The sequence below is a fragment of the Triturus cristatus genome, chromosome 12 (assembly GCF_964204655.1).
Source record: "Triturus cristatus chromosome 12, aTriCri1.1, whole genome shotgun sequence".
NCBI classification, from domain to species: Eukaryota; Metazoa; Chordata; class Amphibia; order Caudata; family Salamandridae; genus Triturus; species Triturus cristatus.
Window position 1 is genome coordinate 112,540,727 of NC_140595.1, and position 26,529 is coordinate 112,567,255.

The 26,529-nt window shown below is 46.7% G+C and overlaps 1 protein-coding gene across 5 annotated transcripts in view; it reads left to right on the forward strand.

Annotated features, from left to right (window-relative positions):
• GATAD2B (GATA zinc finger domain containing 2B) overlaps positions 1-26,529 on the forward strand; it is a 253,232-nt gene that overhangs the window by 103,277 nt on the left and 123,426 nt on the right. For 3 of the 5 annotated variants that reach the window (XM_085638453.1, XM_085638454.1, XM_085638455.1), the window contains exon 2: positions 23,719-24,036. In XM_085638453.1, the coding sequence (XP_085494579.1) occupies positions 23,720-24,036 (317 nt within the window). In that variant the 5' untranslated portion in view covers position 23,719. Of the gene's footprint in view, positions 1-1,692; positions 2,046-23,718; positions 24,037-26,529 lie in introns of those variants that run through there. The other 2 variants (XM_085638456.1, XM_085638457.1) reach the window with 2 other exon arrangements.

Consider the following 26,529-nt stretch of genomic DNA (forward strand, 5'->3'; position numbering starts at 1 on the left):
TCTACCCTGCTTTCAAAAAACCTGCCCATACTCTGCATAGACTGTTCCTCGCATTGGAAGCTCTGCCCAGTGTACCTCAATTATGCCGACTTGCAATAATCACAAAAACTCCTCCACAGCCACGTGCCACTCTTTTAAGGTAACTCTGGGCTAGTAGGAAGCACCCCGTGCACGTCCATTACAAGGATCACTCCGCACAGATAGCTCCGAGGGTACCTCCATACTGACCCGCACTATAAGGGGCCATGTTCGTGCACTTGGCGCCTTGAGTACCACATCTGACTGAGAGCATCTTCCAATTAGCTGCCACGTCAGCATCCTTGACCTAGCTCTAGAAATGTAAACTAAATTGCCACATCACCACCATTTAATTACAGGCCCTTTTAATATTGGCCAGGCTTCTTCACCTATAGAGCAGGTCAGAAATTCAAAGGACGTCAGCTCTCGGGGTTTTCGACTCCTAAAGCAGGTGAAATGCGTCTGTCATTGCCGAACACTTTCCTTGTTTCTGTTGGAGTGACACAGGTGGAGTTTCTTGCCCAGATACTGACTCCTTGGAATTTCTGACGGGTTTCTGTGGCTGGAGTGATGGTCCCTCTTACTTATTTTAGTTGATTTGTGGGGTTCACGCGATGTTTTCGTGCATGAAGTTTCTGGAAAGTAGTGTCCTCGTCCGTAAAATGCACTCGTGTTCTGCGTTTCGTATGGAGATTCCCCAGTCTGATATAAATAATGTCTAGTAGCGGTATCTGTTGCCTGCGGTGTCGTCCAGTTCAAGATCCTGTACCTGTACTTTTGGGTCGGAATGTGTAGATGCGCTGAAGATAATCGAACAGGTGTGACTTTTCAGTCAAACAACAATCTTTGCCGGCTCTTACTGTTTTGCAGATCAACAGGCAACAATACTTTTAGATGTTCTGCATGCTTGCAGCCCTGCTAGAGGGTAAACCAAATATGAAAGTATTACCACATAGCTTTCATTCCCCTACTGACCTGGTAAGGATAAAATGCGCAGTTGGGCCTAGCTGATGCTTGATCCTGTGAATCAGATTGCCTCAGCGGATGCATTAACCCACCTTGCTAGATTACCCTGTTCTCAGTATTTGTGAATTACTTTCAGATGTGTGTTGCTTGCTCTGATTTTTCATCCTGAACTGCGAGTTATGTTTTTGTACCATGTAATGATCAATTGCGCTGGCAAGGATCATAGCCTGTCCACCCTGAAAACAATAACCATTTCCCCGCAAGAAACCGCGCCAGTTAGGAACACTGAAATATGATCTTAATACCAGTAACACCCTGGGACCTTTCTGTGGGGCCTCAGCTAGGTTCCTGCTGCGCAAAAGGGCTCTCACTCTTCGGTGGGCAGGCCTGGCCCACGGCTTTTATATTATCACCGAGAAGGCCAGGCTGAGAAAAATGTACGTGGGCCCTTCAGTAATTGTGCGTGGGGTCAAGGTCGGACTGGGGCAAACAATAGGCCGGTATACCAAAATAAAGTGACGCACATTAGCGGTGTATAGCTAGAAAAATTGGCAATATTGGGGAAAACAATAGTAAAAACCAGCCCACATGGCTTTATAACCGGCCCAAAACTACTAAAAAAGAAAGTCGGTCCGTCAATGAACTGTCCATCGGGCAGTGCCCGCCTGCCCTATAGAGAATGCCCGGTGTCTGATCCTGGATGACGCCACGGCCGCAGCTGCGCCTCGTGGCGGACGCCGGGGTCGCGCGGGATCCAGTTCTGGTTTCCCCCGTGCCAGCCAGCGTGCATTGTGGCAGCGTTTGTCTCGCTGCCAGGTCACGTGAGGAGACGGATTCCTGTGCACACAGGCGCTGGGAAGGAAGGTTGGGAGCGAGGATCGCCCAAGGTGCCGTCCGCTGTCATGTGCCGCCTCCGTAAAATGGTGGCTCGCGTCTTCCAGGGGGCACCGGAGCGGCCGGCCACGGGCTGCCTCCCACGGATGCTTTGAGGAGGAGGGCGGCGTGCGCGCGCAGCCGGAGCCGGCTCCCGGGAAGACCGGATTAGCGCATGCCGTGCATTTGTAAGTATGTCTGCGCTCATAATGCTCCTTCTGTTGATCGTCTCTGGCTCTCCTCCCACCTGACTTCTTGCACACTCCATCTTAACGCACTTCCTCCACCGGGCGGGGACGCTGGAAGTCGCTCATGGAATCGGCCGCTCGTCTGCGGCCTCCAATCCTTTGACCACCAAAGCGAATTTTCTATTAAAAATGCACGCTTTTGTCCAGTCCAGAGCGCGTCCGTTCCCTAGTCATTATGTTTTTTAAGATCACAACAGGAGGTGACTCCTCCCCCTCCTTTCACATCTTAGTCATTCTCAATGGTACCTTTTTTTTAATCGCACATGCCCTACACCTTTTCTGCTACCAGAGAGTACAGGAGTGCCCAATGGAAACGTTTATAAAGTCATAACGTGGATTTATAATTTTAGATTTTGGGCTTTGAAAGTGGCAGTTAATATCCTTTCTCTCTGAATGCCGTCGGTATACTTCACCCAGTCTTTTGTTCCCCCTCCCTTGGAGTTCCACCCATGGACTTTCTTGTCTGCATAATGCATGTCCCACCATCCATGTTCTTGTGTACAGTGCGTTCTCACACTTTGGCACAGAGATGGCTCTGCAATGATACTAGCTAGACCGACTAGACCCTCCTAGACAGACCCCCCCAGGATATAGCGGCATGGATTAGCAAATTTAGCGGCACAAATATGGAAGTTTAGCGGCACAAATATGGCAATTTAGTGGCATGTTTGCGCCACTTTATTTTACTCATAATCCTTCATTTTCAGCCTTAAATCAATGGAAACTGTTTTAGCAGAGTATTCCAATTTGGAATAGACAACCTGGGAAATGGAACAGAGGAAGCAGCCCACAGGTGAAGGCTGTTATCACTTGGAAATGCAATCCTGCATTTGCTTTAGTATAGGTTCTGAGAAGCCCATCAAAGATGTCCTGGAAGCATCCCATAGGAAATGGCATTCCAGAACCTACAAACCAGGCGTCAGGCTTTCTGTGTCTCGGGTCATTTACTTTCCTTCCTGATGGCAGATAAGGTCTGGCACATCGCGAAAATCCTGGAGGGTCTGATTAACTGCCAAGCGAGGGGCCTGGCTACCTCACGGAGTCATTGTGCCATCAGCAACTGCCAAGCAACGAGCCTGGCTACCTCACTGAGTCATTGTGCAATCACCAACGGCCAAGCGTGGGGCCTGGCTACCTCATTGAGTCACTGCGCCATCACCAACTGCCAAGCCTAGCTACCTCCATGGGCCTTGGTGTCTTCAGCCTCTTCACAGCGCAGTGAAATCTTCATCAGCTGCTGAGCCAGGATCTCGCTTGTGACCAAAGCTTTCTTTGTAATAAGCAAACTTCCTAAAATTTGCTATTAATGTGAATTTACAAAAGGCAGGGCCTTACATTATTTTCAAGGGCTAAAATATAACGCATTTTTTTTTTTACTTAAATCTATTTATGCCATTATTTAACAGTTGCAGACAATGGGTGGCAGTTTGGGGGTGATCAAGCAAACCCGGGGTTACTCTAAAGGCTGCGTTATGGTGAGAGGTAAATCGTCATGTATTCATCAGCGGGTAATGACCCGCTAACGTGGCATTCCCAATCAGCTGGTAGGCCCGGCAGAAGCGTGCACCTCAAGGTGCAGCAGCTCGGTTATGGATGCATGTCATTACATCGCATAGTAATACCATGCATCCCATTACAACGCAGGTATTACTACGCAATGTCAATGACAACGAAATTGCCTTTGCAACGCAAATTTTTACCACGACTATGCCTTTACCATGCATGTCATTACAACGCAAAGGCATGCGTGGTAAAGCTATACTCGTGGTGAAAGTTTGCAAGGTAAGTGACTACCCTACCCCTACACAACCCTCCCCCGTTCCTCTCCCTACAATAACACTACACTACCCTGCACGACCCCATGACACTACACTAAAACACTACACTACACACTACAACACTACCCTAAACCCTTAAACCTTATAATTCTAAAACTCTACAACAGTATCCTAAACCCTCAAACACTGCAACACTACCCTAAACCACACAAACACTACTACACTACCCTAAAACACTACACTACCCTAAACCCTAAAACACTACACCACACAGACACTACAACACTACCCTAAACCCTAAAACACTACACCAACACTACTACTCTACCCTAAACCCTAAAACACTACACTACTGTGAGAAGTTGGCCTGATGTATGATGTCACTAGTTCTAGTGTACACCTTATATCAGTCCAAATACCCTTATGGTGATTGGTTGTAAAGTCAACCTTATAGACGAGCTATCCTAGTGGTAGCATGGACAAGAGCAGTCTTAGGCTAAACTCTGAATGGCATGTGAAGCCAGCTGTGATACCATATATAATCCCTTGAATACCAAATGAAAGGACACCACAACAGATATATATATAAAATAAAGTGTATTTATTCTAAGCAAACCCTCAGCACTCTTTATGAGATTAGAGGTAAGTACAACACAGTCTTATTTATGCATACATTAAGTCACACAGGTAAGTAATACAGTTAGGCCCTAGGGGCCACGCAAACCATATACTAAGTAAATGGTATAAGGGAGGAGCCAAGATGGCGACCGAGACGGCAGCGTAGATTCCCGGCTCCGTGAACCTCCGCATCCCGCACGGATATCCTGTACTAGATCCTCAGCTTGCGCCATGGGATCGTGTTTGTGAAGGAGAGTGGCAACCGATCGTGTGACTCCGGGGTTTCTGGCTACTGTACCGCCTGAGAAATCTGCGGATGAATTTTGCGGCCCGTGCAGCCCCGGAGCCGGGACCTCGAGTGGACGCCTTGGCCGGGTGGCAGTTTAACAACAACGGCCTGTGGTGACTGGGTGGAGTCGGTCCACCGGAGCGGTGCTGCCCCCGGCCTGCATCTCGCCACGGCCGCTCCCGTTGCTAAAGCGTAGTGGATCGAGGGCATGCCCGGGGGTGCAGTTCTCAGACTCTTCGGTGTTTGCCCCTGCCTTTGACGGTGAGCTGCCCGGACACCGCCCCTAGCTCGCCCTGATCCTTGCAGACTGCTCCCGGATTTTCGCGGCTGCTGGTCCTTGGTGGAGACGACTGTTGCCCGAGTCCACGCAACGGCTGAATTTGTACCTGCCCCCGGACCCCTGTCTCCAGCGACGTGGACCCCGAGGTGCTTGTCCCTGGGTCCCGGCCCCCATACGAGTCGGGCCTCCCCCGGCGGCCATCTTGTTGCGATGCAGCCTACTATCCTGTCCACCGGGTCGCAGCAGGATTGGGAGTGTGTGACTTTTGGGAGGGTGGCAGAGCGACCGCGGGGAGCAGTGCTGGGGTACGGCGACCTCCTTGAGGCCCTTGGTGCCCTTCATTTCTCCTTGGCTCGTGGCATCGAGGTCTTGGGGAGTAAGATCGACGGTGTGGCATCAGCGATGGGACAATGGCGGCATGCTGGTCCGCAGTTACACGGGGACTTCCTACACTGCACACAGGAGGATAATGTCGCGGCCATCCCTGCGATTAGGGCACAGCCGTACACTCCGGACAGTATGCTACCGTATGATCGGCTGACTGAGGGTTTGATCTGTTCCGGAGGTAGTGGTTCCGAGTGGAAGGTGGTGGCCTCGTCCCGTGCACGACCTCCGGTGACCCAGGGACTTTACCAGCAATGTCTGTCTACTTTGGATGATTCAGCCTTTCCGGACCTTGTGTGCAGTGCAGATCCTGGGGCAGCACTGGGAAAGATGTCCCTCCGAGATGCGGACTGTGTTGGCGTTCTGAGACCTCCACCCCACCTGTGTGCGTCGCTTCCCGGTTGTTTTGGGACATCCCTTCACCTTGGAACATCGGACATGGCGCTGGGTCGGGGGGTAGGCATGGGCAGCATCGCCAGGAGTGGTCAGGGATGAGGCTGATCCCTCGGGGTGGTCATCTGGTAGACGGGTGAACTCACGGTTGTGTACTCCCAGGACACAGCTACTAGCATATTCGGTGCGCAATGCTCCCCATTCCCCCTTTTGTTATGGTCGATTTGGTGCTACTTATTGTTTGCTGTTGGGATACCTTACTGTGCGGGAGGGAGAAGCCGGGGGTATGTTCTGAAGGCCCTCCTCCAGTTTATTATATTTTCTCCACCCCCCCGCCTGGTGGGGTTCTTTCTTATTCCTTTTTCCCTGTTTCTTCTATATTTCGGGTCTAGTTCCAGGGCGACAGGCACACTGCTGGGGGGAGGGGCCATACTCATTTGCGGAGGTGCAGGGTGGGGGGTTGGGGGGGGACTCTTTTCTTTCTCAGTCTTCCTCTCTTTTTCCATGGCCTCCTTTTTCTTCTCCGTTTCTTCTTGTTTCTTCTTTTCTGGGATCAGCGTGGTACGCCTCTTTTGCTGTGAACCGTTGTCTCTCCGTGTGTGCCACAGTTTCCTGGGGGTTCTCTGGGCGTTAGGTATGGGGGCCTGCAGGCGCAACTGTTTTTGATATTCTTCCCCATCCTTTCCTGTGTTTGCGCCATGGATTCGACAGATTGCTGTTTATTGCTAACGTCTATCATGCGGCCTGCCCTTTATCGCTGTTGGGAAATTGTTTGGCACCTGATCCTACTGTTTTGTTTCATTATAAAATGAAAAACCCCTTTTCTCCTGGTGTCCTACCTGCGCGGCTCCCGGGCCGAACTATCTTAAGTATGAAGATTTTGCTACCGCGGTGCCGCATGTGCTTATATTTGACCTTATTGCTCTGATTGCTTAGCGGCCGACCCTGGGGGGTTGTAGGCCCATACTTGTCAATGATCGAAATGTCAATAAAGGTTTTTCAAAAAAAAAAAAAAAAAAGTAAGTGGTATAAGAACCACTGTCACGAAAATAGAATAGGCCTAGGGAATCGCTGGGGCTACACTACACTAGCGTTAGTTAGGAAGTGGGAGGCCCACGGGATTCGTGTGCAGAGTGGAAACACTCACGCGTAATGCGTAAAAGTCAATAGCAATAGTACAGTTTAGAAAACGGTAGATTTAGGACACTTCCGGAGTAGCTAGGAAGTTGAGACTTGAAAACTAGACACTAGGATAGTCACTATCCTGATGAGCACCGGAGTACCCAAGTTACCTAGCCCACAGGCTGCGGGTGCATAGGGGTGAAGATGCGTCGTTTTCGTCGTCGACTCCTATGGATGCCTGAAGAAAGATGCTGACAGGCAGTCAGTGAAGAGTGTCCGGTGGATCCCAAGGCTGGGATCAAGAAGAGAAGAAACCTGCAAGCAGAAGGGACAGAGTCAAGGTCACTAGCCAGTGACCACGTGGAACCAGGAAGGAACCAGGCGATGTCGTGAAGATTGCAGGTGAAGGTGAAGCTTGTCGCTGCAGCCAGGAGGACCAGGAAGCGTCGAGGACGACCAGGACCAGGAGGCGAGCTGTCCCACGAAGGCTCTTGCTGTCGGCGGCGTCGAAGTTGGACTAGGACTCACCAAGCCTTGGCAAGCGGAACCCACGAAGAACGAAGGACTTGCTTCTGGTGCAGACCAGGAAGGTCTGGGGTGCTTCTTCTTTGCAGAGAAGCGGGAGCCAGTCTGGAGGAGCCAAACCAGCGCAGAAGATTTCAGGGTGCGTCGTCACAGAGGCCACTAGCCAGCGGGCAAGCAACCGGACAGACGCGGCAAGCAGGAAAATGCTGAAGGGCCCCACGCAGGACTCGTGGAGTGTGGGGGGCTGATCTTCGGTGCAGATGGTGCTTGGGGTTGGGGCTTCTCAATCCCCGGTGCACAACTTCGAGGGTACCTCAGAAGCTGCGCTGTAAGTTACTAGCCACTTTTCCCAGGTAGCCGGTCCCACGTCGCTCGTCGCCTCCACGGATCTCAGCTCTGCTGCAGAGGTGGATGAGGGTCGGAGAAGTCTGGAAGTCAAGGCTCTGGTCGGGCTCTGCAGTCGGTTCCTCGTAGAACGGTCGCAAAGCAAAGGGTAGTCTCTTGATGGTGCCTGTTTGCACAGGGTAGCCACTCCTTGGCTACAAGGGAGATTCTTCAGTCTTCTTCTTTCGTCGAATGTCGAAGGTCCAGAGTTTCTGTTCAGTTTTGCAGGTTCAGGATAATCTAAAGTCTTGAGGCCCAACTCCCACTCTTATACTAATCTGGGGGGCTGGGATACCTGCTAGGTCACGCCTTATGGGTGGGACCTGGGAGGGGGTGGTTACACCCACTTCCCTTTGTCCAGTTTCGCGCCAGAGCTGGGGCTGGAGTGCCCCAGCGCCGGTTTGAACTGGACTATGCAAGGAACACCTTGTGTGCCCCAGGCATGTCTCATTCCTTTCAGCCCACCCTGCCCCAATACACTAAAGGCTGTCTGGGGAGGTGCTAGCACCTCCCCAAGCAGGAAACCTATTGTCCAGGCCTCCCTGGCTGGGATCACTCCCAGCTGCAGGAGGTCAGACTTGTGTCGTGGCAGCAGCATGCATTTTGTGATGCTGAGGCTTTGGTCAGAGGCCAACAGTTGAAGTATGATTTTAACATGTCTTTCCCTCTAGAAGGGGGGAATAATATTCTCATGTCCCGAAATGGCATGGGGGTATTATTCCACAGTGTTAGACACCTTACACGACATGTTTCGATAAAGCCAAACCATAGTTACCATAACCGTCTAAGATTATAAGGCACTTTAAGAGTATATGGTAGGCTATATCATAGAACAGCTATAAGGACAAGGTTCCGAAAGCTGCAGACAGGCTCAGCTCATGCTAGAGCACCATCTCACATGTTACCAAGCACTCTGCCTCCAGGATTGTCAAGGCCTGCCATAGGAGTGACTGATAGGTACACATGTGTCTATATGTAAGTTAGGTATAGGAATACTACACCTAAGCAAGGGGTGATTACACGACCTTGCCCCAGCTGAGTGATCAGCCAGTTGTGTCAAAATGGAAGGCCAGGCCAGGGGTGGCATAATACATGCTGCAGCCCCTGGTAGGCCTAGGGTACACCTATGCCCTGGGTACCTAGGGTACACTGTACAGGGTCCAATAAGGTGATCCTTACCAATTGGTTATGTACCTAGGGTACATGGAGTCCATTTTAAAGAGAGAGCAGACAGCCTGAGACCCTGAATGGCAGGATCTCAGGCCAACTAAGTCGAAAAACCAGCTAGACACTAGGCAAAAAGTTGGGGGTAACCATAGTCAGATATCCACCTTCCTACAACTACACAAACACTACTACACTACCCTAAAACACTACACTACCCTAAACTCAAAAACACTACACTACACAAAACTACAACACTACCCTAAACCCTGAAACACTACACTACTCAAACACTACTACACTAGCCTAAACCCTAAAACATTACACTAACCCCTAAAACACTACACTACACTACACAAACACTACAACACTACCCTAAATCACTACACTACACAAACACTACTACACTTCCCTCAACCATAAAACACTAGACTACCCTAACCCCTAAAATACTACACTACTCAAACACTACAACACTACCTAAACCCTAAAACACTACACTACACTACATAAACACTACTATACTACCCTAAACCCTAATACACTACACTAAACAAACACTACAAAACAACACTACAAAAAAACACACTAAAACGTTATAAAAAAACCCACACAACACAAACATTACAACACTACTTATACACTACCCTAAACCCTACAAAAGTAACCCCCACCCCAAGCGCAAACCCCCTTAACTCTCTCCTCTCCAGCGTCGCTGTCTCTGCTCCCGGTTCCTGCTTCCTCCTTCCTGCTTGGTGCACGTCGTTGTGAGGAAACAGTCTGTTTCCTCACAACGACTTGGATAGCCGCCGCCGCCATTACACATTACATCGCATGCGTTGTAAAAGCGCGTGCAAAGTAATGGTATGCGTGGTTTTTACCACGCGTTGTAACATCGCATGCGTTGTAACACATGCGATGTAATGTCAACACGTGATAAAAACCGCGTTGTAATGGCTGTTCCCCTCGGTTACGGCCATGCCAGGAGATAACGGGATGACGTTTAGCATGAGTCCCGCTCTTATCCGATCAGGAAGGAATGTATACTCCTAAAAACAAATTCCCAAGATAATAAAAAATGCCGGTTTTAGCAAAAATGTATAATTAATATGGTGATCGATGAATAAATCAAAAATGATCTTTTACGGAACGGACTTTGGTAAAAGCTTATGTGGAAACTGCTGATTCTTAAATACACAGCGACTGATGGAACGAGTAGGTGAACGATATACAATTCCAAACTTGAAATATAAGGACATCACAGTTTGCACAGTATTCTAAAAGGATCATTATATGTAAGTGGAGAAAATTAAAACCACACATCGAATGCAGACATCTGCTGTGATTAACGATATATAGTGAAGTGGTCGCACAGTGCTGTTGACACAAATGCAAAAAACAAGGCATCTTGTTTGTGAATGATGCATAAGGTGGTCTTGACACAGGAAAACACAAATGCTAAACATTTTTCACTGCTTGTAATATTGTAACATCCATGCAGGCAAGTGAAGAATTACAATTACCTTAGAAATGTACAACCTTAACCTTTTCCCTGCATTCCTTCAATTTCGCTGGCACTTTTGTAAAAATCGCGGCATTTTTACAAAAGTGCAGATTTCGCGCGCACTTTTGTAAAAATCGCGGCATTTTTACAAAAGTGCAGATTTTGCGGCAAATCGCGCAATCGCGAAATCCTGGAGGGTCTGTCTAGAGAGGTGGTTTCAACTGAGATGCTAGTGTGCTTTAGGGGCATGCTCAGTAGTTTGGCTTGGAGTGAGCCTATTGAAGCAGAATGAATGCTAATTTGCATATGGGGGTTCCTCTCTGAGGTGAGGTGGCATGGTGAGCAAACAATGTTAAAATAGGGTTCAGTCCGTTAATTACCAGTGGCTTAGATTCATTTGAGCTTCATCCCATTACTTTTTTGTTTCCTTGATCTACATGAGGGTGATGCCATAGTGTTACAGACCTTTTGCCTTGATCCCTTGCACGCTCCTATGATCACCTTGCTGTAGGCTGGGTCATACTGAAAGACCCAGGCCATCCTCCCTGGCTATGTTGAAGCTGCTACACTCGCACACTGTAACAGGAGATTGCGGTGCAGTGGTACTGTGTAGGTTCTTCTCCTTAGGGGCTTTTAAAGCCATGTTCACCATGCAGTAGGGCACAGTGCAGTGGTACAGTGCAGTTGGAGCTTGCCTCACAGGGGCTATTGAAGCTACGTTGCTCACACTCTGCTTAACGTGGTCCTATTCTGCTATTGCTGGTCTGGGATGTGCAGTGAGAGGCTGTTGAAGGTACCAGGTTCACACATCTTCTTTCACAGGAGTGTTACTCACCGACTGCTTCTCCAGCAAAGCTCCTTTGACCTCACAGCTCCAGACTATGAGGTGCACTTCAATGTTTAAGGTCGCGGACCCCCTCCTGGAGGCTGAAAGTGTTCCAGGGGGACTGCATTGGTAAACGTCAGTACTCTTCTTGTGTCTGTTGAAACTGCTTTGCATTCACCCACATTTGTAATGTTCCAGTTTACGTCCCCTGTGATTATAATCGTACCATCTCAGCTGCTCATGATTTCCAATGAAGGCTTGGTGTCCTGTTTTTTGGGGTTGCAGAGAAAATTGACATCTTTCTATAAAGATGTTTCTCTGCCTCTGATTGCCTTGCCCTTGTACAGAAGCAAAACACACAAGATGATGGACGGAATGTTGCACATTGGCAAAACATTCACCCCCGTCACAGATCTGGGTTTAATCCATCGTTATTTTGCTCACCACGCCACCCCAGTTCAGACATGGCCATATGCAAACCAGTCTTGACCCTGTGCCTCATGGGAAACAGTCCAGCCCGAACTGCCAAGCCATGTCTTCCCTGGACCTGAATCAAACATCCTAGGACCGGTTTCGGGGTTTCACCCCTCTTCAGCCAGGATAGCTTGACTCCAGTGGCGTAGTGAGCACGGGACCCACGTCCCGTGCGCTCCATGCCACTGGAATCAAGCTATCCTGGCTGAAGAGGGGTGAAACCCCGAAACCGGTCCTAGGATGCTTGTTTCAAGTTCAGGGAGGACCTGGCCTGGCAGTTCGGGCTGGACTGTTCCCATGGGGCACATGGTCAAGACTGATTTGCATATGGCTGGGTCCAAACTGGAATGGCATGGTGAGCAAAAAAACGATGGATTTAGGCCCAGATCTCTGTACTGGGGTGAATATATGGCATTGTTCTGAATTCTGTCTAGCAACAGTTATTTTTGCACTTGTACAGAAGCAGCACCTCAGAAGCTGCCACCTTTATAGCGGTTTATCACGCCTCTGTGTGGGTGGGAATTAGGCCTGTGCAGGTGTGGCACCGCAGCATCTGCGGAGGTGAGACTTTTGGCCGTAAAGCAGTGACATCACAGCTTCTGGGGGTGGGACTTCGAGCTGTACTGGGATGCCACCTAAGACTTTGTAGAGGTGGTGGCTTCTTCTGCAGTGTAGTAACATCTTAGACTCTGCAGGGGTAGAGCCTTGACATGCCTCTCTAGAGTGGCTCAGCCCATAGAGAGTTGGTATCTAGGCCTCTAAAAAGGTAGCGTTTCAGTTTCTGTAGAGGTAGTATGTCGACAACTCTCCATGGATGGAGCATTGGCCTGTCATGAAATGTAGGTTTGACCTGAACAGAAGTGGCAACTTGGCATTTGAAATGGTGAGGCGTCAACTTATTAAATAAGCATTGGCAGTGGCAGTAGGTCTGGCTTTAAGTAAATGTTGCCTGATAATGTGAAGCATTACAAGTAAATAGCATGCAGGTTGATTTGTATTTGTGTGAAAGCAAATAACTGTAGAATAATATTGAGGTAGGTTAAAAGATCAGGTGACAGTTGCGGTGTCAAGACAGAGCTAAATATCCATGTTGGTAAATGACTGCCCTCCTCCCATCTGTGCTGTTGCGAAGAGAAAAACTCCATAAATTATTTGACATTTTGCTAGCGCTTTCAGCCATAGGATGACTACTGTGAGTGACTGCATTCTGTCCAGGTACGCACAAGGTAGTTCTGGCAAGTGTCAATGACTAATATGACTGTGTGTATTTTAAACCTCAAAAAGGATTTTTCTTGTAGCCAATGCCTGGCAGCTTCCTCAGCAAGAACATTATGAAAAACCCAATGCAAAAAACAAAGCATTTACAAATCCCAAAAGCTGGCAGCCAAGTCCAGACCTCTAGGCTTTACCAATGATTTTATTATTACGTTTACACTTTTTTTCAATATGTTCAAAGCAATATCTGGGGCTAGGAATCCTACACTTTAAAACTGTGAACAAATACCATTAATCTGTTTTCAAACATATGCCATTTGCAGTCCATAAACTGTCCCACCCTGTTAAAGTTTGATGGAAGAAAAGGTCCTGTGAGGCATCTGTTTGTTTACTAACATCATAAAAGGCTCCTGGAGTGGGCATAGCTATGGGGCTTAATTTTGGGCATTTCATAATATCAGAAAGTGTGTTTCCATTTATGAACAGGCCAGCACTATGAATAGAGTACCATTTTTTTCGCTTAATTTTTGTATTTTTGGTGTGCCATGAAATTTCTTCCTGATGTGGCTAAAAAGTAAAGTAAGTAGAAACCTAACCTGATTCTAAAGGCTCAAAGTTATGCAGTTATTACATCTGAATAGTGCACCCTGAAGTTAAAGAATGAAGTACTTAAGAGTCAATGTATAGAAATAGCAACTAGGTCACTGAAAGGTTTCAGGTTAAACATCATTGACCTGTATTGAAATAGCTGAGTCAGATATGTGTGCACAAAATAAAGTATGTAAGTTAAGCTCAAGAAAACTATTATCAGGAATCTTATTAAAACATGAATGCATTCTCACAGTGCTGAGGGCAGCTGCAGTTTTGACAGCTGCTGTTTGTCGTCCTTATTTATCTACCTCTTATCTACCTGATCCTTCAGTTCTTAAAAACAAAGAAGAAGCTAGAAGAATAAACCGTTCATGGTCTTTTACCCTCCTTGGCCTAACTGCAAAAGCCAGGGTTTGTACAGCAGCATGGCTCATGAAGTCACGGAGACAACATAACATGAAAGGATAGTTGTTCAATATCACATTTATGCTCCTAAAAACCACCCTTTGAACAACTGTTCAGCATGTTGTTATAACTTTTACTATTAGAATTTATTTGCATTAGTGCAGTCGCTACTTCTTTCTGCCATGTCATGACGCTTGAAACATGAAGATTACTTCGTGGGGGAATGCATAATTAACAAACCGCCAGGGCTTTTGTGCGTTCTTTACGTCCAGGGTAAACATACAGATCACAGCAGGCTTATCAGGGTCCTGCAAACTAAACCTATCTCAGGCTATACCATTGGAACTCTGTTTGTGAGAGAAGGAACAATGGTTTCCCCTTGGGAATATTAGCGATATACAAGCATCCCCCAAAAAACGGAGTGTCCATCGGGAGGCTCCTTTTTGACTATTACCGGTTTGACAGCTTTGAGAATTGAAAATCGGAAATTTGACAAGGTGTACTGAACTCATGAGCAACTTCAAACTAATATAGCCTTGAAAAAGTCCAGGAAGACGAAACACGTGTCGGCTGCTTCTTGTTGAAAAACGATATACTCTGAATCATCTACGAATTTAAAAGAGAACATCATACCATTCACGCTCAAACTGGATTTTCTTATCAAGGATTGGGGATTTTAAAAACACTACAATGTGTGTACTTCGGTGCCATTGTTGATGTACCACAGTTGAGTACATGCCTGACAGCAAACAGGAAGAATATTTACATATAAAAAGCTAATATAGCAATAACTTTTATCACCTTTAGTACAGTCCAACCCCAGGTTCCAAATAGTGAATCAATAATATTCCTATGGCCAAATTACAGAACTCCTAAGCAGAGGTATCCATCCGCTCAACTTCTGTTCTTCCTTTAGCCATACTGTTTGCTTGCAGTTATTTATTAATATGCTTCTTCGAATGGTGTCTAATACGGGTAAGGACTAGGCCCAGATAACGCAACCCTCCTCAACCCTTGGGCAGCCAAGGGTATGCCTTTTGTCTACAGACAAAGTAAATGCCCTACCCTGCTGCTACTGATAACGAGGGCCAAGAGGCATTGGGTAGACTGAATACATGGGTGTAGTTACTCCGTTCTCATTGGAGGGCTGTGAGGAAGTGCTGCTGCCGTGAAGATGAAAAGGGTCCGGTAGAATCCCAGCCGGAATTCTGGAAGAAAGGAACCTGAAAACAGAGGGGACAGAGTCAGGATCACTTCAGAGTGACCAGGGGCTCAGGAGACGAACGCCCACCAATGTTTGGTGCTTCAGGTGCGAAGAAGGGATGCTTGACTCTGCAACCACGAGGACCAGGAGACGTCGACGACGACGACCAGGAGCCAGATGCGAGCTGTCCCACGAAGGATGTTGATTGCTGAGGGGTCGGTGTCCGGCTGGACCACCAACAAGCCTGGCAAAAGCAACACACGTAGGAAGATCAAGCAGGTTACGTGTGGACCAGGAAGGTCCAGGGGACTCGCCAAGCAGTGGGGACTCAGGGCACGTCTGGAGCAACCAGGAAAGCCCAACAGAATTCAAGATGACCCTCAGGAGGACCCATAGGCCAAATGACCAGGAGTCGCGAGGGGATCTCGAGCAAGATTACAAAGCACCAGCCCACCGAGCACTCGGTGCGAGCAGGCCGGAGTTCTTTGGTGGAAATACTGCTCCGGGTCAGGACCACACGGAGTCCAATGCACAAGCTCGGGAATCGCCAACAAGCATATGCACTTGCAAATAGAGGCGGTGCACAGGGGTTCAGGTTATGCAGTCCCCACAAGGGATACTGGCCTTAAACTTGCTGAAAAGGCAGATCGACCTCAGGGACCTTCGAAACCTACCTCCTGTGTTGCTGAGTCTGCAGGAGCTCAGGAGCAGTAGACAGGTCAGTTGTGTTGAGGTGCCTGCGAATGCAGGGGAATGACTCCTTTACCCCAAGGGAGATTCTTCGGTTGTCCTTAGTGCACCATAGGTCCTGCACGGAGTCTGTATGGAGCAAGGGCAAAGACAAAGCTTTGGATGGAGAGAGAGACAAAATCGGGCCCAGTCGAAGTCCAGCTTGTCCAGACGGTCGAAGGTCAGTGGTTTCTTCTTGTAGAATCTTGTCCACATAAAATCTAAAGAGCTACAGTCAGGTAAGCCCTTACGTACCCACAGGAGGGGGTTGGACAGATTCGGGGGACCCTCCTAGGGGAGGGTCAGGACAGAGGGGTGGTTACACCCATGTCCTTTGTCCAGTTTCGCCCAAGTGCAGGAGCCAACGGCTCCCAGAACTGGTTTGAGCTGGACTATGCACAGGGTCACCAAATGGGCCCCAGGTGCAGACTTTCAGGCACTCTCAGAGTGCACCCACCCAGCCCCAATACACTAAATCCTGTCTGGAAGGTGGTCACACCTCCCTGTTACAGAATGCCTATTGTGCTGCCTTCCTCTGCTCAAGCTTGGCTCAGCAGCAGGAGGGCAGAGATGTGTAACTGGTTGGCAGCATCCATTTTGTGCTGTCCGGGTTGAGAAGGCTGGCACCGGATAGACCATTGACCCCACGAAGCTGGCTTCAGAAGGGTGGAATCATACCTCCCACATCGGTTACCGGTGTGGAGGTATGATTCCAAGGTGTTTGATACCAAACACGATATGTTTCTATGCAGCCGTTTTCGAGATAGTATTTACTGCAAGATTATAATGCATCTCTACCTATATATCACAGACAACCCAGGAGAATGGTCTCCGGAGGCTGCAGAGGGGCTCTGCTCATGCAGGGGCATCCTCTCATGTAAAACCCAGCACCCTGCCTTTAGGATTGATAAGGCCCTGCTATAGGGGTGACTTGTAAGTTTTAAGTGTGGTGACCTATAGATATAGTGAACCTATGTCTAAAGTAAGTGGTGCAAGCTCCAGCTTACACAGGTGGCATAATACATGCTTCAGCCCAAGGGAGGCCTCTGGGGTACCTGTGCCCACGGTACATGGGTACCATATACTAGGGACTTATAAGGGTACCCCAGTATCCAATCTGTACATGCATAACAATTTAAAGGAGAAAGCAGATAGACTGTGGTCCTGATTAGCAGACTAGTCAAAACAGTGCAACATCAAGCAAAAAGTGGGGGTAACCATAAGAAGCAGATCCTTCTTTCCTACAGCTGGCCCATCGAGGTATGGTGGCCTGCTGGGCTCAGCAGACCTCCATGTGTGGGACTGCTTTTGAATAAAGCAGCTTTTTTTAAATGCAGCCCGTTTTCCGTAAAGGAAAACGGGATGCATTTAAAAAAAAAAGAAAAATTAAATGTTTTCGTTTTATTTTTTAAGGGCAGGTAGTGGTCCTGGGGCCACTGCCTGCCCCCCCAAAAATATTTTCCCCTGCATTCACAGAGGGAAAGGGGTCCCTGGGACCCCTTCCCTTTTGCAAGTGCTTTACCACTTTTGAAAAGGGCGGTACATTGCGAGTGTTTTGCGGTCGCAAAACAATCTTACATAGGGTAGTGCGTCGCTATTAGGAAGGGAACGCCCCTTCCTAATAGCGAGTCACAAATCCTATTTAGCGAGTCGCAAGTAAATTGCGACTCGATAAATAGAGATTGTACATGGCCCATTGGTATTTTTGCATGCGCAAACGGGTCGCAAACCCGTTGGTGCATGCAAAAATGGGTCTTAAATCTGGCCCCAAGATTTTTAGCAGGTTCTTGAGGGATGTTTGCGAGGCCTAGATCATAAGGCAAACTGGTAGAGAAGTACATGGATAAAGTGCCACCCACTATCAGAACCTTTGGGTTTCAACTTGCTTTTCCTTATTCAGGCAGCTATTACTCACAGGCATGTAAAAGTTGAGTGTGGCAAATGAATGCAAATTACCATTAATTGCACCCCACTTTTTAGGTTGAAGCCTTCCAGACAGTGCAGCTGTCTGGTTTGCTAACAGCATCTTGGGGACATTTAGAAAGCTTCCCCGGGAATGCATTCCGCCAATTGCTTACCATTGGTTTTTCTTTCTATTTGTAGGCTGTATTTCTTTCATGCTGTCCAGCTTGAGTTTGTCCTTTCCGTTGCCCAAACCCTGTATACTGTGTTCTTCCACCAGTATTGGATTTCAGTAAACAGGCCTTTAAATCTTGTTCTTATTTCACATTTGCTGTGCATTTAAAGACAGAGGTCAAATTTCAAGTCCTGTCTTCCTGGTAGCTTGGTGTTTACTTTTCTTTCTTTGACTTCAAAGTAAGATGCTTTATGTGACAATCGTGCTGGCTATGGGGGGAGGTCTTGGGGAAGGCTGTGCGATGTTATTTTGTTTTGCTAGCACACAACACAATTTAAATGTCTGTAAATGAGCTGTCAAGATATTTAAAAATATATGTGAATTAGAAAAGCACAAATGAATCAAATTGTTTTGTAATTCTAAAGTGAGGTGGAAACAATTTTTTTTATAATCAAAACAAATCAATACACTAGTTGATGACATATCCACACATTGTTTGTGCGTGTTATACTTTTATCAATAAAATGGTATGTCTGTGCTAATGTAATGGTCATTTCAATCGAAGATGTCTTGTCTGTAATGGCAGTACACTACCATACCATGCATACTCCACTTTACCCCACTCAACTCTACTCTGCACCACTCCACACTACTCCACTCTGTGCCGATACACTCTTCCCCAAGCTACTCTACTCTGCACCACTGCACTCTGTACCACTGTACTCTACTCAGCTGTTCTCTGCCGATCCACTCTATGCCACTCTAATCTACTCTGCACTCTACGCCACTGTACCATGCACAACTCCAATCTACTCCGCGCCACAGCACTCTACACTACTATACTCTACATTAGAGCACTTAAAACCACACCACTGTATTCTACTCTGCACCAATGTACTCTATGCCACTCTGCACCACTGCACTCCACACCACTCTATTATACACCACTCCACACCAACAGTTTACTCTGCAACACTGCACTCATCATTCCACTTTACCCTGCAACACTCCACTCTACCTTATTCTACTTTACGCCTCTGTACTCTGCAACACTGCACTTTATGCCACTGCACTCTACTCTGCGCCACGCTACTCTACGCCACTCTACTCCAATGCACTGTATGTCACTGAACTACGCCGTTCTCCTCTGCATCACTCCACTGCACTCTGCACTGCATGCCAATCTACTCTAAGCCACTCTAAATTACTCCGCTGCACGCTACACCATTCTATCCACGTGCGTCATTCCACTGCAATCTACCCTGCGCCACTCCACTCTATACCACTGCAGTCTACACCACTTTACTCAAAACCAATACACTCCACAGCAATCTATTCTGCACCACTTTACTCTGCAGCACTCTTAGCCACTACCCTCTACACCAGTGCACTCTACATCACTCTACACCATTACAGTCTACTCTGCATCTCTGCATTCGCCACCACTCTACTCTCCACCACTCTACTCCCCACCACTGCACCCTACTTTGCACCACTCCATGCTACTCTACTGCACTCTAAGCCACTCAAATATACTGTGCACCACTGCACTCTGACACTGCACTCTATTCCACTTCACATGTACTACTGCACTCTTTGCCACTGTACTCTACACCACTCCAGTGTAAGCCACTACACTCTACTCTGCAACACTCCACTCTGCGACACTGCATTCTGTACCATCGCACTCTGTCAATTCCCTCTATGCAACTGCACTGTACCCTGCCCCACTCTTCTCCACAGTGCACAATTCTAGTGTAAGCCACTTCAATCTACTCTGAAACAATCTACTCTACACAGCAGCACTCAACACTGCTCTGCACCACTCCACTCTACGCCACTGTGCTACTCCTCTATGTTTTACTACGGACCACTGTACTGTACCCCACTGTTCTTTGCACACTCTGTGTATCACTCCACTCTGAAAGTCTGCACTCTGCGCCACTGCACTCAACACCACTTTACTCTGCACCAGTGCACTCTACGCAACTGCACCTTACTCCACTCTACACCATTGTGCTTTACGTCACTGCACTCTGTTCTACTCTGCACCACTGCTCTTTGCGCCACCGGACTCTGCACCACTGCACGCTATTCTGCACCACTCAACTCTGTGCCACTCTAAAACAATGCACTCTAAGCCTCTACACTCTTTATCACACAACTCTAATCTATTATGCTTCACAGTATTCTACGCCACTGTTCTCTACACCACTCTATGCCACTCTACTCTACACTCTACCCTGAACCACTCTACTCTGAAACACTCTACTCTGAAACAATCTTCTCTGCCATGCACTCCACTCTGCTGCACTCTACTCTACGTCACTGCACTCTACCTCACTTTACTCAAAACCAATGCACTCTACGCCAGTCTACTCTGCACCACTGTACTTTATGCCACTTCACTCTTTGCTACTGTACTCTGTGACACTCCACTCTATGATGCTCCACCTTGATGCTCTACTTCATTAGACTCTATTCCTCTCTGGCACTCTACTCCACTCTATGCCACTCCAGAGCTCTCTACGCCACTCTACAAAACTACTCAACTCTATAATGTGCAACATACATCTTCTATGCCACTTTACTCCACTCTGTTCTACAACAGACTACTCCACTCCACTTCTCCACTTCAAGCCACTCCTCTCGGACACTATTCCACTCCACTGTAGGCCACTCGACTCTACAAAACTCTACTCCACTTTTGCTATTCTACTGCCCTACACTGCTCCACTCTGACAGTCTGCTCCACTCTAGGCCACTCTACGTAACATTTATGCCACTCCACTTTGCTCTACACCACTCCACCACATTACCACTCCACAACACTCAATTCCACTCTTCACCCTTCCACTCTACGCCGCTTTACTCACTCCACTACATTCCACACCACTCCACTCAACTCTACTCCATGCCACACCACTTTATGACACTTCATTCCACAATACTCTCCTTTACCCCACTAACATTTAGGCATGCTGAACAGCATCCACACTGGTGTACCACATAACTAAAAAATATTGGCAAAGTCAATAGCTCTTGCATAGGGAAGACCTTTTGGCTTTGCCAATGCTTGTTTATTTTTGACCCCTTTGATGGATTTGCATAAAACTGCCAATAGAAAACGAATCCTTCCAAGTTTCTCATTAATTTTGATCTGATTCATCACACAGGCCAAACGTCTCAATAAATGAACACTTTTTGCCCGCCTGATGGATCTGCATGAATTTGAAAATGCCACAAATGATGTCAACATACCAAGTGTCTGCCATAGTTTACGCATATTCTTCAAATGGTGCAAAAGTTATAAGCAAATCAACAAATTGCTTTTTACTGATAATTTATAAATAAGTGTTGACCCTTTCAGCCCCCTGCTAGTTTTTCAAACGCTAGTGTCTTCGAAACTACTGAACAGACCACGGAAAGTGCACCTCTGAGTAAACTTCTACTTTCACGCCAAGTTTTGTGGTAATTGGTTTAGAAAACTTGCTATAGCTATAAACAAGATTTCCCCTGGGAGTTGAAATAAAAGAACACATCTTTTTTGACACCCCCCCGCCCACAAGTTTTTCATCTGCTTGCAAGCGCACCAAAATTGATCTGTTTAACTTTAAGTGAGTACCAGATTTGTTGCAAATCTGTTCATGGTAACCAAAGATACAGGTAAATTATAAATACCTTTTCAATGGAAAGTGTGGCTGAACCATAAATACACAGTGGGGTCTATCACTGTGTGATAAATATATAGGTATAATGCGAAGTGTGCGTATTTCTGATATGATATATTTTTGTCGTCTGAGAGCTTTATCCACCAACAAGACTCCTTCTTTTATTGTACCATGATTGTATTGCTTTTATTGCAGTGAAATTTACTTTTTGTAGATTTTCCAAACTTGTTGGCTTATAAAACAAGCAATGCAATATGCATTGCATTTGCGAGAGTTCAAGCTATTGGCATTGTGAATGACTGACAATGTCTTTTATTGATCTCTTTTAATAATGAATACATAAATAAAAGGCATTGTCATTTACAAAGCCAATAGCTCAAACTCTTGTAAATGCGAGACCTATTTCATTTTAAAGAAGCGACCGCCATTGTCCCGGGCTGCTTGGCGCGCTGAATCTTGCAGGAAAGCATGTCATACCTGCAGTAGGAGAAACTCTTTAAAGAAAATGTTTTCTTCTGTAGAGGGGACTGCTATCAGACGGGAGGAGACATTGGGGCTGCGGAAGACGCCCATCGCCACACAGTGGGAGGAGTTACTCCGGGCACTTAGACAGGTTGAGGAGGTGGATGGAGAGGGTGAGACAGCAAGTGGGGAGACGACTCCGAGGCGGGCACCAGGGGACCTGCCAGAATGACTTCGTGATGTTCCACGCATGCTATGCAACTAGTTTAGGTATCATGAGAACACGCGCTCATATACAAGACTGTGAGTCACGACTGCGCCACAGCACATCAACGTGAGGGACAGGGGACGGACGGGTGGCAGGCACAGGGCTATGTCCAACGGAGCTGGTCTGGGGTTCGAGGTGGTTGAGGTTTTCCATGGGGTTGTTGTTCTATTACCATTTGTTGGAAATAGTTGCGGATCTGGTTGAGAGGCTTATTGGGACAATTTGATGGGCTAATGCAGAGGAATGGTGGGTTGTGCATCGTACTGTTGAAAGTTTGCACTGTGACAGGGGTCCTGAGGAATTGGATAGAGCTATCATTCGAGGAGCTGTTATAAGACCACGTTCCTGGCATGTGCGATGTATAATGCTATTGACACTAAGAGTTCCGACTACGGAATACATATGTCAGTGTACTGTAAGTTTGCAACTATGGTTACAAAATTAATTAAAAAAAATTGATAAAAAAAAAAAAATATATATGAAACTGGTGCTCATGTAAAGCGCTCTGATACCTGATTTCTCCAGTCTAGTTCGCGCTATAAAAAACAAAAAAACCAAAAAAAAAAAAAAAAATAGCGCTTACAGACTAAATAAAGCATACCATGTAACAACAGAAGTAAAAGGGCCAGTCCTCATGGAAGGTTATAAATGAAGGCAAGGCTGTACTAAGGAGCGACTAACAAGCCTATTAACGAATCAGAAGCCATCATTTATGAAAGAGAATGACATAGGCCAATGAAAAATTTGGGCGGAGAGTTGGCGGAGCTTGAAGTCCATACTCCAATACAGCATGCCTTGCAGAGCAGCGCATGTGCTGCCCAGGCTCGACCTAAAAAGACCAATCCTTGGAGTTCTTCACATTAATGCAAAAGTAGTATGTTGTGATTTGGGCTCCCTGAGACTCAACATGTAAATAGACACAATGTTATTTCTGTGTTCTAAAAATGTTCCTCTAGTTGACTGATGAGTTAGGACCATTTTTGTTGTGGGGCAGTTGAGCACTTCACAGATGCATTAGAAAGCCTGCTCTGGGTCATTCCTTTTAGAATTAGAATTATTGATCCAGTTTGTAAATTCAGGTCTTCATTACATTGTGAACAGTCACCTTCAATTACACCATGTGTGAGAATGCTTGCTTCCCAGTTAACTTGATTATGAATGATCATCCAATTCTGCATTGTTAGATCTAACTGACTTTCGATTTGTAATCTCCATGCCTAACATTTATCCCTTTCTTTATACCTTTCCAGGATGGACCGAATGACAGAGGATGCGCTGCGCCTGAATTTGCTTAAGAGGACCCTGGATCAGGCTGATGATCGAGATGATGTTCTGGCCAAACGGTTAAAGATGGAAGGACATGAGGCTATGGAGCGCCTCAAAATGCTAGCACTGCTCAAGAGGAAAGACCTAGCCACCATTGAGGTGCAGCATGAGCTACCTGTCAAAACCCATGAGGAGAAACTGAATGGCAGTCTCAGGCCGCACACAGACTGTAGGACTGCAGGCCGGCCATTGGGAAAGGAAAACATCAATGATGAGCCTGTGGATATGAGTGCGAGGAGGAGGTAGAGACCCTGCCCAGCAACAGTTTTGTCTTGGCCCACACTCACCTTTCTGTTTAATGTTCTGTAGTAATCATTGGAACCTGGAATTGAATCTTGATGGCTTTCTTAGCGGGCCTGTTGGTTGCCATGGCATGCAGTGTCTTGGGAGACGGGGCAGTTTATGCTGGTCTGTTTTGCTTAATGATGGTTGTCTGCAGCAAAAAGACCTATACGTATATATAACTTGAAGTGAAGGTAGGCTCAGTTATGACCCAATTTGGCACATATGAGTGAAGTTCTAGTTTGAACTGGTGGTTGGATTTCTGTTTTTTGCCTTACACATTCTATCAGTGATACTGTTGTTTAGATGCGTATTTGGGACGCACAGCAGTGGTTAGGTTGGAATTTAACTACAACCTTCGTTGCTATTGATAGGGTGTCATGTTTGGTGTTGAAAAAGTCCAGTAAGGAAGAAAAGTCTTTTTATTATAGAGGATATTTGTATATATGTTTATAAATTCAGGAATGTATTTTTAAAACTAAGGCTATCACCTTCTTTCTGAAGATGGCTTGGTATAATTGCCAAATGACTCTTGGAAGTTACTAGAAATAAAAACACCCAAATCACTGTTTTATGTGCGCAGGAGCCAATTAGCAGGTGGACTCAGAAGTATACTTTATATGGTGAGAAGGCAGTGTGAAAACACTTCCACAAACGTAGGGTGCAGTGGGCAAATACATGAACTGAGATATAAAATATTTGTAGGTATTTTAATCAATGGAGTAAACGTGGGGTGGAACTGTGCTGCCTAACGGGCAGGTGAGGGCACTTTATAAACCAACACTTCTTGTTAGGCTTCATAGTAGAAAGTGGCTGTGGAGGCCACTAATGAGTAGAAGGAATGAATGCTAGCACATTTTCTAAATGACGGCTAGCATACACCTATAGAATTTACTGCGCTTCTCCACATGGAGGTTTGTGGTTACATGTTCTAGCAAAGCAATCTAAATTTATTTTCTAAATATTCTTACGATTGCTGACCAGTTTCTGTGATTCATTGCCCATGTGTTGTATATCGCAGTGGTACTGGAGAATTATTAATGCAGATGCCTCACAAAGCATGTCGCAGTTTCACTGCTGGCTAGCCTTTTCCATATTCAGTAGTCTAAGTGTGCTGCCTAACATCCTCCTTGCTTCCAAGTCCTTTACAGGCAACACTGCCAGAGATTGCAGCTGACATGGCTCCTCTAAAAGGAAGATGGGTTCGAATTTTCACCTCGAAGGGAAGGTAAAAGCAATCCGTCTGAGAGGCAGGTGAGCTATATCGGGTAGGATGATCAGGATCCCAGGGGCAAGTATGTGGATTCACTGAGCAGGGCCCCAGCATCCCTTGAGAGAGGCTTCTTGTAGTAAGCCCTGTCAGAATGTAATATGTCACTCTACTAAACAGTAGACCAGTTAGACAGCTGGTGTTGAAACATTTGTGGAAGCTCTCGGGCAGTGCAACTTCTTGTCAGTCAGCCCTGCTTTCCTAAGCCTAGATAGGCACCACAACGACACAAGTCTGTCAGTCTCTTTGTCAGGTAGGTCAAACCTCAGTAGGTGGCCATCTGTAGGCATCTTGGCTCAAAAGACTAAATGCTTCCCTTCCCTAGATTCTGGGGGTAGCTGGCCTCTAGGGTAAATAGGCTTGTATAGGCATTCCTGGTGTCCGATACCTTGGACATCAAAAGGTCCCAGTGAAAAGACAAAGTCTACAGGAAAGCTGGAGTGATTTAAGCTGAGTTGCACATAATGATCATATCAGCTATCTGGCACCTGGATGGACATCACTTGCAGAGGCAAGCAGATATAAATGCAGTGTTTACTATGTATTTGAAACAATTGTTCTGACAGACAGACATAATTGACAACGTCTGCTTAGACCACTTTTTGGTGTCTGCCTGGTTGCAGAATGTTATGTGAGATCAGGATATTAAAATGGATAGGCCAATCACGTAATCCAAAATACCTTCTGCGATCAGGCAGCTTGCGACAGGCAAGACTCCAGGCAGCAATGGACTTCCGCTTGAATATTTTAGAAAAACGTATCAAACTGAACTGACAAAGCACCTCCTGGAGGTTTATGAAACATTCAGGGATGAAGGCAGGATGCCGCTGTTGTCTTGGAAGTGCTTATTGTTATGCTGCCCAAATGCAATGGCGACATGATCGATTGCTTTTCATACCTCCCACTGTCCTATCTTGAACTGCAAGATTTTGAGAAAACCTTTTCCGAACTGGATCCAGCATGCACTTGTGCATCTGGTTCATCTGGATCAAAATGGATTTGTTCCAGACAGGAGTACATCCTCCAATATCCGCAGGCTAGTTCAAATTCTTAATCGGTTGTCAGTGGCCAGGCCCACAAGTTAGCGCAGTCCATAGACCTGGAAAAGCGCTTGATAGCTTGTCCAGGACACATTTGTCTGCGGTTTGGCTGAAAATGGGTTTCCTATCTTGTGTTAGGGTTT